The sequence below is a fragment of the Leptonotus elevatus genome, chromosome 13 (assembly GCF_054856555.1).
Source record: "Leptonotus elevatus isolate MCC_2025b chromosome 13, RoL_Lele_1.0, whole genome shotgun sequence".
Lineage (NCBI taxonomy): Eukaryota > Metazoa > Chordata > Actinopteri > Syngnathiformes > Syngnathidae > Leptonotus > Leptonotus elevatus.
Genome location: NC_141251.1, coordinates 22290043 through 22307542, shown reverse-complemented (window position 1 = coordinate 22307542; position 17500 = coordinate 22290043). Strand labels below are relative to the sequence as shown.

Here is a 17500-nt window from a genome sequence, read left to right as displayed (position 1 = left end):
GTGATTGTTTTTATGTTGTTAATGTAATGCCCAAACACGTGGGAAAGGAGAGCCACAGTCACCGATGTGTTTTGTGTGGGTCTGTAACTTATCCTTACAGAAACTAACTGTACATATCTGTGATCATGATAGTATTATTTGGCCTTGGCGGAGGTCTACGTTCTACTGACTGCCATTTGACTTTCTGAATAAAAACAAAATGGCATGAATGTGAGATAAACTGACGTAGACTTGTGAACTCGTACTGACATTGCCAGGTGGTCACGGGTGGGGTATGCCCGCGCCCAATCGTTCACGCATCACAGGTGTGCAGTGACGGACGCGCACTTGAGGGATGACAGTTAACACAAAGCGTACAGCATTCCGTGTATCTATGTGTGAAAACACCACAACAATAACCTCGGGTCACTTTTTTCTGCTTATATGAACTCCACCATAGAGGCTTTTATCCGTTTAAGAAAAATTCACACACACACGAAAACAAATCTATAATATTTTAGGGAGGTCTAAGTACATGAAGTACAAGAATATATATATTTTTTTATTGTCATGAAAGATACACATAATAATCGATTAATTGTTTTTAAAATTAATTATATTATTAATAAAAATATTAATAATAATTAATTATAATTAATAATCCCATGATAATCAACTATTGGTCCATAGTGCCAGTTGATCAAGACATGCTTACTTGTGATAATTGTTAGAGTTTGAATGTAATTAAACTTTGAATGGTTGTCAATTACACCATGCATGTTTATGATATGTTTGCAAGCATGCTCGAGCTTTTTGTGGTCTTCTGTATGCGTTGTCTCATATGCTTTTTCTTTTTCTTTTCGTTGTGAGCGGAGTCGGGTTCCGCCGGTCCTTCAGATGGCGTTCTGCCTGGCTGAGCTACACTTGTGGTCCACCAAGAGCTCCCTCCAAATCCAAGGTACTTATCGTAATTTAGATCTCTGCCACTCGCTCATTCTCGTCCCCGGCGCTTCACTCCACTCTGCGCCTCATTCTGCCTCCACCTGTCATCGCTCACTTTGTTTGCTCTTCATCGGACGTTAACAGCAGCGCATTCAGTCAACACCCCAGTCTGTGCTGCTCATTGTTGCCTTTTATGTCGTCACTTTAAATTTTCGTGTTGCTTTTACAGCGTTCAGTTGTTGGTCGCTGACTGTCTTAATTGTTTAGTGTGACCACATGTATCTTGACAAATGTGCTTGTTGTGAAGACGACACACGCACGTTGGCGTTTTTAGGAAATGATACCATTTATATGTTGAAATTGGCTTTGATTCTGGCACCTGAAATTTCTTTTTGGGGGTTTTAACATGCTCACCAAAACTCACCAACCTTCTATTAGAAAATATTAGCGTGAGACACCATTATGTCCAATTGACACATTTGGCTAATTACCATCAACAGTGTGACATTCAAGTCAATTGGTATCAGTTATTTTATTTTTTATTCAGTTGGTTGACACATGCAATATAATGGTTTGTGCTACTTAAACTTGTGCACACTATTACATATGACATTGAGTGAAAACATATTTCCCTATAGGTCCACACGGATAGCTTACATTGCCTATAAGCGCACAATAAACATACAATAGTGGCCGTACGCTTGACATTTTTGTCGGTTTCTGCGCTCGCCACCTATCTGTCCATCTCCTCCCAATGCTCCGCTTCACCATTTTCTTGTTTTCTTTCCCTTCTATTCCGTCTTTCACAGTCTGCTTCACTCTGGGGCAAGATAGTGTCCTTTATTTTCACAGGGATGACGATGTGTGAATGTAACTCCATGTGTCCCAGGTGTACCCTGGCTAACATGGCCATTTTTTTGTTGTTGTTTTTTTTAACCTTTTATCTTGCAAAAACGTGCCGGGATAAATCTCAGCAAAGAAGCCTGCTCACTGAGTCGTGACGCACCTTTCTGTCAGCGTATACATCCGCTCTAACAATTTTTTATTTTTTTATAGATTTTTAACACACGCGTGCCCCACAATGCTGATGTATTAAAATTGCTAAGAAACTGTTTTGCACAAGATAGCAGAAAAGTGTTTTAAAGCTGTAGTAAATACTAAGATGTTTATTGCCAAAATATTTTGGCTTTTCGTGAGCAATTAAATTCAACTTATTTCTACAACATACCCATGGCTTTTTTTTTTTTAAGCGAGGAGCTTTAGAAAAAGTTCAGTTGAGTATACTGTACTTAATTGTCAAGGGGAAAGGCAGGACACTAAATACAATTAAGACAGTCAAGACAATTTGAGAAAAAGGGCACCATGAAGACAAGAACAAAGATAATTGACAGGTATGATGATGATACATTTATTTAAATGTTTTTCTGAAGGGCTTTTGTTACAAATTAAAAAAGGAAAATTAGTTTGAAAATTGACTCTCTAAAATGCAATAAAAAAAAAAAGCCTATGCTATGGAATATTTATTATATTCCCCCAGTTAAAAAAAAAAAAAGCACTTTACATATGAATTTCCAGGAACAAATGACATAGTTTGTTTGTGCGTGCATGCACATGTTACTAGTGATTTATATGTTATATTCCAGGTACAGTATAGAATATAAGGTGTGTGTGTTTTTTTTATTGCTTTATATATGCCAGCCATGTGTGTCATAAAAATCGTTATCAAATTCCCCATGTTTAAAATCCGTGTATTCATGCTGTATGTCAATTTCTATGTACAGTACAAGATGAACTGTGTGTGTGTGTGTGTCCTGTTGTATTGGCGTGACCTCAGCAGCAGCAAGAATGGCAGCGTGATAAAAAAAAAAGTGTGTTGTGCGAATCTTGACTTTTGGGGCCTGCCGGAATATCACAGAGCAGAAAAATGCACACCTCAGCAATTTGTCTATCAGGGTGTGTTTATATGTGTGTGTTTGTCAGCTTACGTGTTTGTGTCTGTTTTTAATGTCTATGTCTCAATTGGAGTCTCTCAAACGGGCCAAGATGGGCACACTTGTCTTTATTAAACGCCTCCTCCCATCCACCCATTTCCATTCTGGCTTGGACCCCCTCAATCCTCCATCCCTGGTCTTATCTAAAGTGTGGTGCTGGCAGACAGGACAGGCCAGTGGCCGATAGTGATTGTTTATCCCACGGTGCAAAAATTGCTGATTTGTCTTGTGTGTGTTGTTTTTTTACCCTGACAGCGCGATGCTCATCTCTCTCTTTCTCCCTCCCTGTTCCCCCCTCCCTCTTTCACCCCGCAGACACAGATATTGGCACGTATCAGTACCACGATAAAGCAGAGCCAGGTAAATAGTGTTTATATTGCTTCTGTGTTTGCATTTAAGATAAGTTGTATTTGTGTGCACATAAGATGCAAACACACAGAAGTCTTATGTGTTTTTTGAGGCATCTTTGATCATTTTTGTACACAAAAAGGCTATGTTAGTATGTGGGATTTACATGCTAAAACATGTGCACAGGTCGTTATTATTATGATGAACCTGGCCTCGTGTTGCTGCTGTTGACCCAGGGTCTTGCCATAAAGTGATAGGCGAACTAAACTGTTGACTTTGTCCTAGATCTCATAGCAAGAGGCGCCTCCTCCCATGTATTGCCTCCGGCTGCGAGGCTTTTCTAAAGTCCTAAGCGGCTCCGTTTATGTCATATTAGCTGTGTGGTTTTCACATCTTAAACCACATTTCTGTCACATCATTAAAATATATGGAAGTTAACCCATTTTACTACCGGTAAGTGCTTGAAATTATCGACTTCAAATTTTGTTTTTTTCAAGGTACAGTAGATAAAATATATGGTATTTAGTCTGACTGTCAAAAAGTCAAAGCCTCTCTCAAATCAGTAAAAAGTTGTATTTTTTTCTTTCAAGCAGTGATTTTGGCAATGCGAGGATTTCACCTAGCATTGTCGATAAAAATAAGTAATTTACCGTAACTGTGACGGGCAAAAAAGGCATGTAGCCATTATTAGCCATACATGACATATTCAGTATCTTAAGTTAACACAAAACATTTTTAAGCAAAAGGAATTAAGTCATAAATGTATCAATATGAATAAGCGGAGAGACATTTGTATGGATCTTAGCTTACTCCTTTCCTCTCCATCTACATGTTTTATTTTTAGTCTCTTTTTCAAGTGATGTTTCCTTTCTTTCTCTCATCTGAATAGCTGCCTTTTTCTCTCCCTCCAATCTTCAGTGGAGGAAGGATGCTTGCCTCTAAATCCTTTAATTTGGAGGATTACTAAAGTGTGCCTTAATATCACAGTGCAGGGAGGAGGAGGAAGAGGAGGAGGAGGGGGGGGGGAGTCAGTGTCCACATGTATTGCAACATTTCCACATGGGGATGTAACAATAGCCATTGTGTGCAGTAGAATGTCAGCTCTTGGATGTTTCGGTAATGATTCATTTGTTTGTGAGCAGTATTGCATTTAAACGACTTAAAGTTAAACTATTTCCACTTAGACAAGGACCAAAAATGGACTGTCAATTCTTGGTTCAGAAAGGTTTTTCTCTTTTTCAGGGTGTCTGAAGATCCTTTGTCTTAAATAAGTTAAGCTTAATTATCTTTAAAAATGAAACTGTTGATGCATCAGATTTATACAGGATAGCGCTTTTCTCGACACTCAAAGACGCTTTACAATGAAATGGACACATTATTCATGCACTCACACATTCACACTCTGGTGGCAGTAAACTACTTTAGTAGCCACAGCTGCCCTGGGGGGCAGGCTGACGGAAGCGTGGCTGCCAATGTGCGCCTACGGCCCCTCCGACCACCACCAAACATTTGCACCATTCATACACCAGTGTAAGTGCTTTTCAACGTTCTTAAAAATGTCCACAAATGAGAATTTATGTCAGTAATACCGTCATTTTATCATTTGGACAAGTTAGGTAGTTTTCATTTGTATTCTAACTGTAGCAACTGCAATCTATAACCACTTCATAGAATATTACATACTTATTTAAAATAAGTATATAATATTCTTTGAAATAAAATTTTATTTTAAAAGAAAAATTATATTTATTAATGCAGATTTACTCCAGCATAATACTGAGCCCATGTTCCTCTTTCCCTATGGTAACATTTAATGAAGAAGAGGTCTTAAATTGTATTGAAAAGGTCTTAAAAGGTCTTCAATTTGATTTCCAAAACTAAATTACCATAAAATGTTGCACCTAATCCTTACATCCGCCTTTCAGAGTTCTTAAAAATGCTACAATGTTGTCCAATGGTTGGATATAATTAGTCAGCATTTCATTTTTGTAAGTGAAAGCATGGATGGCCTTCAGATGAGGCGCGTAAATGTACACACTCTCCTTGTGGTCACATTTAATGAAGGGGAGGTCTTAACTTTATTTATTTATTTATTTTTTCAAAAAGGTCCGAAGAGTCTTACATTTGGAACCTGTAGATTGTCTCTTTTTTTTTAACAATGCAAAATATGTTGTATTTCAATATAGTATAAAAACGAATGCATTTTTTTTTTTACTCTGTGATATGCACTCAGCTGATACTGCATAGTAGTCCTGTTCAAGTGGTGTTTGTGTATTTGACAGTCAAGCCCCTCACGCCCACTAGAGGGAGACCCAGGCTCATTGGAGCGCCTCGGGGGTCCCCCTGCAGCCAAATAGCCCACCAGAAACCCTCCCCTTCCACCCGCCCAGCCTTTGCCTTGAGCAGGTGCTTGTGTCTGCCTGCACCCCTACCCACCCCACCTCCTTATCTGATTAATACTACTTTTATCCAGGAGGTGTTCCAACTGGAAAGCCCGTCTTGTTGGCTGCGACTCGACCGAGGGGCGCCGTTGTGGTGCTAGCATTGCCAAAAACACCTTCTTGGACTCCTAGTGCCGTTTAAATTGCAGTGTTGGGAATGAATGAAGGAATCGCCTATTGGGGGGCTTCAGCGGCGCAACAATTTGTGCAAGTGTGTGTATTGTGCGAACATATATGCATTTTATGGCTCCGCAACACGACCCACTGAAACAGTCTCAGTAGCGCCCCCTGGAAGGTTAGAAGAAAAAAATCTGCCTCAGACACCAGTTTCATAAGAAAGTCTCAAGAAACCATGCCTGGAATTTAACAGGATGTTGGACATTTTGACCTGACGCAGCCTTTTTGGGGCGGATGCTATCGCTTAGAAGTTAGAAAATAATAGCCCCAGACACCAGTTTATACAACTGAAACGAAATTGGTGTTTTGCTATGATAGACACTCATAGCAAAATACACAACACAAAGTGTCAAGGAGCTCTGCCTGAAATTGAACCGGACGCCTGGTTTCAAACAGCCATTTTGGGCCAATTCCAGGGTTTGTAATTTTCCGAACTTCTGTTACGGAATTCTCCCAATTGTTCCCCAGTCGAAACAAACTTTGACGATTCGTATGTCTTCATCGTAACTTTTAACTTTTTTTTTTTTTCAAGCAACCAATCACCAGGAGCATCACTATTTCAATGACAAAGTTCACTTCTCTGAAGGTACAGTAAATGTGATTTTATTTTTATTTTTTTCAAGCTGTTGGTATGCAATTATTAGGGTCTTGGGCAAAAATGACATCCTTTTATTCTCACCCTCTCACCCACCCAGTAGTAATACAAACACCCTTATCAGGAAACGAACACTCATCCCGCTGCCCTCACCCTCTTTTGTTACCCCCCTACATTTACATACTGTTTACCTTCTCCTCACTCCCTTTCTTAATGGAAAACCTTCATTTTTATTTTGTAGTTATTGCACCCCATTAAAAACAACAGTCCCTCTTTTTTCCCTGCTGTTCCACCCATTGAAGCTGAGGTCATTTATACGCGCCCACCAGCAGATGCTCAAATTCAATTATGTGTTCTGTTTCCTCTCGTCGCTTGGCCACCAGAGATGGAGAAACCAACATGAAGGAGGCCTTTTGCACATGTGGCGATACGTGCCGCGCCGAGCGAGAGGTTGCGCCGGGAAGATAACTTGAGTGCGCCACAATTAAGTGTGCGCTTCTCCTTGAGGACCCGTTTTTGAAAGGACGTTCGACTACTCTGGGCTGAAAGCGGCTGACTTAACACTTCCTCTAGCCACTCTGGGGACCACGCTGCAGTAATGGAAAACCACTTTATTGTAGTATTGTGCTTTAAAACATTGCATTTGTAGATGAGCATACTCTTAACAGCACTGATTGAATATCATGCCGGAGACATGATAAATGAACAATGTTTTGTAATATAAATTTACCACATCTGCTCTCTGCAATTGATCCTCTTTTTCACCATGAATAGATGAGAAGGACAACTTTTGGTACCTTTTAGGGTTTATTACTGAAATATAGAAAGTTTAAAATGCATGCTAAACTTGACACTTTTTCTTGCGATCCTTATGCACTGGTGGATTCTGATATTACCTCAGAAGCAGGACAATACCCCAAACACCGCGCATCTCACATCTATACCTTTACACACAAGCAACAAGCTGGGAAAAACTCGGCTGAGATGATGGATAGCTCCGCCATTTAATTAGTGTTCCTAGTTATTCTCGTTTTCCAGAACTTAATTAGCATCACTTCCGTCTTTCCTCTGCATCGTTGTGTTGTCACCACCTTTTATTCACCACATTGACCCCCTGTCACACTCAACCGAAATACGTCTGGATTTTGTTTGCATTTTTCTCCTCTTTCCCCCTCTTTTTCTCTCTCCAGTTTCTACTTGTTAAAAAGTTCAAGTCACATGATCTCCGGCATCGTTTTGTCTTCTAGCTCGAGGCTACTCGTGGACCCACGCCAACCGGCGTTCGGAGAGGCTCGACGATTCGCTGAAGGAGCTGGAGGTGCTCGCCTATGCTGTTCAATACACCAGCCCCCCCGGCCGTTGTCTTCCTCCCTCTGGGGATTTTCTGAGTTTTCCCTTTCCGAAACGCTTAATTGATTAACAAATAGGGGCATTCTCTCTGTGCGCTACCTCTGCCTCTCACACTCACAATTATTCTCATTTGTTCTCTTGCCTCCCCGCTCCTCTCTCATCACTTCTCTTTTGGCCCAGCTCTGTCATCGAGGGGGATATTTGAGGGGATCAGGGGACCCGCTGGCTGCCCCCTCATGACTTCCCCTTCCTCCCTCCTTCTTTTCCTTCTCTTTTTCCTTCCTCTCCACTCATTCACCCCACCAACCCTCACCCCTGCACTTGGGGCACTAGTACAGACCTGGCTTTGTTTGCTGGAACCTGTCTGTGGCTGTGCACACACACGTACCACTTACTCGTAACCATTGTCTGAAACCAGAAACACCCAGTTTACCTCCACACCCCATCCCTCTCCTCCTTCTCTCCGTCCTTCTCTCCTCCCATCCAATCACCCCAGCAGGGTTTGGAATGCGGCAGGAATGACTGACATTACACATACACACACTCATACAAAGTAAGTCAGAGCAAGCAGGAGAACCTGTGTTGGCAAGTCTCCGCTTACGTGTACCACCTGCACAATGAATGTAAGTGGTTTTTGCGGATGTAGATGCAAAATTTAACTGTTAAAAGGGAATCAACCATTACCCCCCCCCCCCCATTTTTTAATTATTTTTTAATTTTTTTAACAATAAAATGCTCTATGCAGCCCCACTAGTCTAAATATGGCATTATTGCGTTAGCGGAATATGAGTTAAGCAGCAAAATCCAGCCGTTTTTATCCATCTCAGGGGGCGGCCATTGTGCCTTGCTGTTCACTGAAGATGACATCACAGTTGGTCAGGGCTCAGTCAACGACCAATCACAGCTCACCTGTTTTCTGAAGCTGAGCTGTGATTGGTTGTTACCTGAGACCTGAGCAACATTGATGTAATCTTCAGTCGACAGCAAGTGGCAAAATGGCCGCCCCCTGAGATGGATAAAACGGCTGGATTTTCCTTCATAACTCATATTCTACAAATGTAATATTAATCAGAATGTTATGTTCAGACTAGTGAGGTCACATATAACATATTATTGCCAAGAAATGTTTTAAGGTTGACGTCCACTTTAAAACAGACTTAGACTTACTTATGCACTCATAAAGCCCCCTTCCCAAACACAATCACCCAAAACTTAATTAGTAGGGCCTCCAGAAAAATTGCCCTCAGAACCAGTTTTACCAGTCAGCATGGAATTGAGTAGTCAGGCCACATGAAAAAAAAAAAAAAGAGAAGAACCCAGGCCTAAAACTGAATGTTAAGTCAGACACTTTGGTTTAAAGGTGGTTTAAAGGGGCCATTTTGCGGCCTAATTTCAGGGCAGGAAAGAAACAATGAATCCCCCCCCCGCCCTTTATAGTCTTGTGATTGATAAGAAAATAACGTGAGGTCACCTGGTTTGTTTTGATCTGGACACCAACTGATTGTGACCTATTTGTCTTCCATTGTCCATCTTTCATGCTCATTCAGGAACTGTTGCAGACCAACACCTGTGTTGACACCAGATGGAGGAACACACATTGTTGCCAGGTACACACACCCACACCCACGCTTGTTTCAGCCATATGGTGCAGTACTGCCCCTGGTCTTCCCAGAGCAGGCTACAAATTAGTAGCTTCACTGCAGTTTGCTTGATGTGGTCCTTTCCTGTTCTCCCCGGTGTGTATTCCCCACTCTAATGTCGTCTTCTTTGTGTTTTTTCTTATGTGTCTATATAGCTTCTACTTAGCAGCGGCATACTGGTAACCTTGACCCTCAGCGGACCCCAACTTGAGCAAGTGTGCATCGACCGAGCGTTAGTGGGACGACTGCCAGGTGACACCGTGACTGATGGTTAGTGGGAGAAACACAGTACGACAATAGCGCTTGCCTTTCTCTATTACAATTATGGGCGCTCTAGTTGAAAATTCACAGTGATTGTTGCACAGATGACTCAAAAGTGGCACAATTTGGAGTATAACCAACACTTTTATTTTTAAAAGGACAAAATACAACAATGCTAGTTTTATTAGACGCACGCACGCACGCACGCACACACACACACACACACACACACACATTTTACAGGTGCCACAGGTGAGCAAGCCGACTCTGCTAGCTAATTGCGGGCAAATCCCTTTGTGTTGTGCGTCCAGGAGCCTTCCCTTAAGAGCATCCATCAGTGTTTTTCCTCCATTGCGTCTTCCTCCAGGGGGTCCCGCATCTCTCCCCCCAACCTTTACCTTACCACGCCTCCCCTCCCTTGCCACACGCCTTCGCTCAGCAGAGAATAAGAAGTGGCCCAAACCTGCTAATTATTTCTTTCTTTCTTTCTGTATCAATTATTTGTTCATAACATGGCCTCCCTGCTTGGTCTCAAGATACTGAATAAAGGCCCACTAGTGAGCACGCACGCACACACACACACACACACACACACCCGCACCCCCACACACACGCACACACACACACACACACAGAGTACATATGTAATGAAAGCGTTCTTTTACAAAGACCAACAACTGTTTGCAGCATGTTCACTCAGTTTAAAGAAACATGCATAATACACGTCTACAGTACACGCACACTCAGGGCCCACAGGTATGCAGACGCCCAGCAGCCTCCCGCTGTGCTCCATTCAAAGCCTCCGAGGCGCTAATTATTAGCGTAATGGTTGTACGAGCGAGGGCGGGCAAGTTCGGGGGGGTTTGATGGTGGGGATTGTGTGGGTGTGTAGCATGTTAGAAGCTCTCCTCACATCTGTCACTGGTTAGATTAGCCCGCTTAGGTAATCAGAGTAGGAACACTCTGGAGTACACTTGCCATGTGCAATTAAGACACACAGTTTATAGTTGTGTGTGCGTGCGTGTGCCATTCAAGTACATAGCCCAAAAAATATGCAATTATGAGAACCCAAGATTGTTTTGTTTGTTTAGAGAGAGAGAAAGAAGTCTTAATATTTCAAGAACACAAAAAAGAGAAGAAAAAGACACAATATGAGAATTAATTTATTGTCCCAATATATTTTTTTGCTTTGACTTGCAATTTCGTGAATGCCACTCCTACCTGAAGTTTACTGTCAAACTGAACATTTAACCAAGAGAATTGCACATTTATTTAAAACAACTACATACTGTATTTTTTATCATCTTAACATAACAGTAATATAGTCATGGTAATATATTATTTATCCTCTGCAAAGAACAACTGGTAATCCTGCTGTGTTTAGAAGGCCAGAGAGGAATTATGCAGTATATCCATATGACAGTTTTATACTTCAATAGGTGGCCAAGGCAGAGCTGGAACAGATTAATGGTATTTCTGTTCATTTCGTTGGATTATACAAGTATTTTAGGGATGAAAAGTCATGTTTTTTAGAGTGAAAAAGACTAAATATTCTGAAAATAATGTACCAGTACTTAATCAAGAAAAAAGACAAGAATATTAAAGTAGTATTTCTTAGAAACCAGGCCTAAAATTATCAGAATAAATGTACACATATTTTTTTCAAGAAAAAATTATGACGTTAAATTTTTTTTAAATTATGACAGTTAAGAAAAAACTATTATTTAGAGAATAGGTTTCTTTTTCTGAGGAAAAAAAATCTTAATTTAGATAATCAAGTATTTTTTTGTTTTAGAAAAAAAAATGTAGGAGATTAAAATTGTACTCTTTCAAAAGTGATACATTATGAAAATGGTCTTAAACACACATCAAATTCTGAGACTATTGTTGTATTTTGTCAAAGAAAAAAAGGAAATGTAATAAAATAGTTGTATTTTTTTTCAAGAAAAAAAAGTTAAATTAGAGAATGAAGCCATTTTTCCAATAAATTATGTAATATGGGAATCTAAAATCTAAAATTCATATTACGAGAACAATTCAGTAATATTTTTTTGAGAGAATTATGTAATATTATGAGAGTATAGTATTTTTTCATAGAAAAAAAGCATTAATTTAAGTATTTTATTAGGGAAAAAAACTATTTATGAGAGTAAAGTAATTTTTCGTAGAAAAAAGCATTAATACAGTATAGGTATTTTATTAGAAAAAAAAGACAATTTTACAGGACCTGTTAAACCTGAGTTGACTGTATTAAAGAAGGCAACGGGGCTGTATGTGGCCGCGGGACACACTTTATCCCTGATTTCTAACACCAGTTTTACACTGACAATTTGACTCTGCAACAGATTATTTCACTAGTTTCCTATAGGGTAAAATTGTTAAAAGATTCCAACAAATCAGAGCTTTTAATGTTTCCGCTGTCTTTGTATCTTCATTTTGTTCACCATTTGCCAGCTGCCCTTTTTGTTTCAGCGTGCAATAGAAACAAACCTTTTTAGTAAGCGAATGCGGACGATAATCCCGTTTCTGCGCCACATGGATTAAACTAAACGCCAGACTTGTTTGGAAGAGCCACTCTGTTCCAGCCAGGTCCCCTTTTATGCCTCTGTGGTGTAACAGTGCCGGATTATTCTCCTTTCTTAAACTTGGTCCGCATTCTCTGCGGCCGTATTTATGTTGCATCATACCGAGGGCTAGATTACATATGTTTGCGCCATCAAAGCATTAGTGGCGTCCTTTTTGGCCGACGAGCCGCCCGTGTGCTCCGCGATTAAGCTTCTTTAAGTGATTTTTCATAGCCGGTTTCATTTACTGGTGTTTTAAATGTGCTTTGGCTAAGCCCATTGGCCTCTTATGTCAACACGCTGCTCAAGAGATGGAATTAAATGGATTTAGGGGGGATGTGTGTGTGTGTGTGTGTGTGTGTGTGTGTGTTTGTGTGTTTGTGTGTGTGTGTGTGCGTGCGTGCGTGCGCGTGCACGTGTGTGTTACATAGTGGGGCCAACATTTCGGAATTTCACAGAGTTGTGGGGCCCACCCGTCCATGTGGGCCATTTTGTTTGTTGTATATGCGAGTGTGTTGTCATATGTTGATTTCAGCAAACATAGCTGCTTTGTGTATATTCGTGAGTGTGTGCATGTGTGTGTGTGTGTGTCTGTGAATGGGTGGAGGTTGTTGTTGGTTTAGTTTAGTTTCTTTTCTTTCTTTTTTTTTTTAACAGACCTAATAGTATGATAATCTTATTTTTCAAGAAAGACATGTCTCATATTATGAGTCTAAAGTCCTTTTTTTCCTCGACCAAAAACCTAATAGTATGAGAACGAAGTTGTATTTTTGTAAGAAAAAGATGTACTATTGTGAGAATAGGTTTTGTTTTTTAAATGAAAAAGAAGATGGAAAATGAGAATAACGTCCTATATTTTAGGCGAAAATGTAAGACAAAATTGAAGTTTTTTTTTTCCAAGAAAAAAATAGTATTATTGAAATAAAGTCAAAATTTTTAAGAAGAAAATGTCATAGAATAAATTATTGTTTTTATAAGGGTAAAATGGTAAAATTATAAGAATAGAGTTGCATTTTCTCCAGAAGAAAGTAAAAAAAGAAACTGGAATAATATATTTTTTTAAAGAATATAAAGTGTTGTCTTTTTTTTTAAGATTATGAGACTAGAATTTGTTTTAGAAAATAATTTTAATATTTGTTTTTTAAGAGAATATGTGAAAGAATCTCACAAAACATGTATTTTATATTATATGAAAAAAATACTATGTGAGTATAGTCATTAAAAAGATAGATGAATAGATGTAATATGAGGACAAAGTGCATCTTTTGTATATGTGAGTGTGTCATCATATGTTGATTGTTGCTAACATGGCTGCCTTGTGTACATGCATGTAGTGTTTATGTATGTGTGTTAAACATACATCTTAATACCAAATCAGCCACCTGGTCCCACATTGGCTGCGCAGCCTGCTCTCATATCCTCTCCTTCATTTGGGAACCAATGGGATTAATCCTAATCCCGTTTATAGACACCCGTCGAGATCAATACTAAACTGCATTTAACTTGATTTGTCTTTAATCTATCACAAAGATGCTTAGTATACTGCATTAACCATTATGATGAAAAGCCGACTCGTAGCTGTATATGTTCTGACAACGTTTAAGACCATTTTCAGTGTACAAATTCTCCATAATCCTAAATTTGGCCATACAGGGACAGTCGGGTGGCGGCTGACCTGGTTTGCGTTGCTCGATCCTCCGCGTTTACAAGCCATGTTTTCTCCCCTTTTGAAATATTTGCATATTAATTTGAAATTCATTTGAAGTGTAATCATAGCAGCGCCCCTTTGCGTGTATAAATACACACATGCACAGCGTGGTTAATTGTGGTTTAGATTTCCAAATCTCGGGGTGCAGTCTTACTCATTCAACTCAAAGCAGCATATCTGAGAGACATGTGTTACAGCCACCCCCTCCTCCCCCCCACTCCACCCAACACACCTCCCCTCCTTTACCGTTTAATTGCTTTCATAAACAGATTAATTTGAAGGAGAGTGGCGGTGTTTAGGTGGGGTGTCTTAATTGCTAATCAGCGTTTCCTTGCGGCTCCTGAAGAGTTGAACAGGATTGAGTGTGTTTTCCACGCAAAGTAACACAAAAACATGAAAAGCCTTGGAGCTTGCTGAGCAGAAGGAAAACAGGGAGGAGGAAGTAGAAAAGAGGGAAGAAAGCCAGAAATATGAATGAACGAAAAAGAAGAAGAAGATTGAGCGGCAAAGTGGCAAATATCGTATTGCATATGGACAAAGTATTGAGACACAACAGGCCTACTAATCGATCAGGAATTTCCTTATCTTAATGCTAACACGTATTGGGAACTAGACGAGCTAACGAATAGCATTAATAGTTGCGGTGTTAGCTAACTCTTCTTCGTTTTTGTGCCTGTATGACTGTATTAAATTGCCCCTGATGGCCAAGGCGAGGAACACCAGAAGGAGGAGCACAATGATTGAATTTAAGCAAAAAAGCGTGGTAATGCACAAACTGTTTGCTTTAGATTCTATTTAGCTTTGTACTCTATTTTTTAAATTAAATACGATACTCGAGTGCCATTTGCTTAATTGCAAATGCATTATAAAAAATGTTTTGTTTCTGTGCGTGCGTGCGTGCGTGCGTGCGTGCGTGCGTGAGTGAGTGAGTGAGTGAGTGAGTGAGTGAATGAATGTGTACACCTTTAGCCTAGGTAAAATGTCCATACAGTGTATGCGTCTTCATGATTTTGTAAGAATTATTAATAATGCTGAGCTAGGTGCCGTTTCGTGTTCTTTTTTTCAGCGGTGTTGGGCGACACGCTATTTGTGCTGTCCTTCCTAAAGCAGAGCCAAGTGACAGCCATCTACCTCAACAGGACTATCCAGGACTCCTCCCCCAAGGCTGGCAGAGACACGGACAAGCTCTTGCCCTCCACAATCAAGGTACACCAATGTTTGGCATTGTGTCTGCCGCATGCTCTACCACATACACAAATCCTCACGTAAATGGACAAATGCAATTTGGCATCTTAGTGATGAAGTGCTACCCCAACAAGTGAAAATGCATTTTTCATGTGCTCACTGACTTTTGTCTTTGCACCCTGGATTTCCGCCAGTAAGTAACACTTGCCCACCATGGTCATGAAAGTGATACTTGAGCTTGGTTGCGCAAGGAGTGAGCAGTGGCACATTTTCATGGATTCGATTTGTATTCTAAATTTGGGTTTTAATTTAAAATAATTAGAAACTTTAACATTTGCCTTTGGACTAGGGATGCACGACAATATCGGTGACCGATAATTATCGGCAATTATTGACCAATTTGACGTCAAACCGTTAAAACAGATAATAAAGAAATCTGTCGATAATTATCGGCAATTATCAAACAATTTGACATCATACAGATAAACCAGATAATAAAGAAATTCGCTTATAATAATAGACATGCCACATTGGTCCACCTGTTGTGTTTGTGGCTCAAGTTGTGCCCAACTCCTCAACCTCTTTCCCCTTCCAACTATAGTTGTGTCGCATATTTGTGATGTCATAATGTGCGCAACCTCGTGTTCACAAGTATATTTGTATTCAAGTTAATTTTGCAAATGATTATTGGCTTACTTATCAGTTATCGACAGTTATCGGCACTTTCTAAATTACTGGTTTATCTGTATCGGTTGAAAATAGCATTATCGTGCATCCCTATTTTGGGCTTTTTATACTCTTTTTTTTTTTTTTTTAATAGGAAAAAGTTACAATATTTTTCCGATAAATGCTGTTTGTATTTTCACACCTGAGGCAAATGCAAAAATCACTTTGCTGTCATTTGGTCATCCTCTTTGCTTCCATTTTTCAGGCAAATTTTTAGTCAAGTGCATATTTTTTGGGAAGGTCCGCCACGCTCCGCCTGATAATGAGCTCTCCTGGCACTTTTGGTCGGAAGGGGAACACGTACATGCACACACATACATAAATAACGCATAACTTGATCATCTCAAAAAGTCCTCACTAGCTACACAGAGCATACTAAACATAAGAAGATATGTTTTATTGGCATAGTTTAGGTACTAATGCCCATTCATAAACAAACTATATAACCTTTGTTTGTATCCGCGAGCCAGTACACAAGAAGCTAGCAATGAAGTAAAGCACTGAGGGAGACAATTAGCTTAAAATAAGTGAACTAAAAGCTTGTTTGAGTGAATGAACGAAGGACACATCAAAAAGATAAGCACACACAGTGGAGTGAGAAAGGGGGGAAAGAAAGGCTGAATAAATTGAATTTTTCAGATCAATGAGAGGTTTTGGGGTCAAAAAGAAGAGCAGTCACTTGTGAAATCAGAAGCAGGATGTCAAAAAAGACATTCCATAAACCAAAATTTGTTTATTAAAAAAACGTTTAGTGTAGTAGGGTGTGATCTGAGGTTCAGTGGTCCATGTGTATGGGGCTGAATGAGAATGATGGCAGCCCGGCAGATGATAAAGGGAACAAAGTGTTGCCCAAAACCGCTGAATGGGAGATCACTGACAGATTGCGAAAATGGGGGTGGGGTGACATTGGGGTTAATCATAACACACTATATCTACCCTGTGCACACTTCCTAGATATAGTATATATATATATTATATATATATATATATATATATATATTATATATATATATATATATTATTAATAGTATATATATATAATATATATATATATATATATATTTGTGTATATATATATAATATGATCAGTCATCGTGTAGTGTCTATTAATAAATATGTATACACTACACTCACAAACATTTCTTCCTCACTCTCACACATACACACATATATACCACACACACACACAGCAGCACACACACACACTTACAACCTGACACACTACACACACACACACCACACATTATATACACCACACACACACCAACACCACACACAGCAATCTATATACACACACACCCCACACACACGACTCTCACACACACACACTACCACTCACACACACATCATACACACACACTCACCCACATATTCCACACACCACCACACACACACACACACACACTACACACATATCACACACACACACCACATTACACATACACACACCACACCACAATATATATACACACACACTCAACACCATACACACCACACACACACAACCACACATATATATACACCACACACACACTTGACACACACCACACACCTCACACACACATATATAGACACACACACACACATACACAC

General features: G+C 39.8%; 1 protein-coding gene across 1 annotated transcript in view; it reads left to right on the top strand.

Moving 5' to 3' along the window:
* LOC147164203 (WD repeat-containing and planar cell polarity effector protein fritz homolog) overlaps positions 1 to 17500 on the top strand; it is a 38385-nt gene that overhangs the window by 8558 nt on the left and 12327 nt on the right. The window contains exons 3-9 of the mRNA XM_086093522.1: positions 846 to 937; positions 3228 to 3272; positions 6411 to 6464; positions 7721 to 7791; positions 9371 to 9430; positions 9619 to 9733; positions 15063 to 15202. Of these exons, the coding sequence (XP_085949648.1) occupies positions 846 to 937; positions 3228 to 3272; positions 6411 to 6464; positions 7721 to 7791; positions 9371 to 9430; positions 9619 to 9733; positions 15063 to 15202 (577 nt within the window). The remainder of the gene's footprint in view (positions 1 to 845; positions 938 to 3227; positions 3273 to 6410; positions 6465 to 7720; positions 7792 to 9370; positions 9431 to 9618; positions 9734 to 15062; positions 15203 to 17500) is intronic.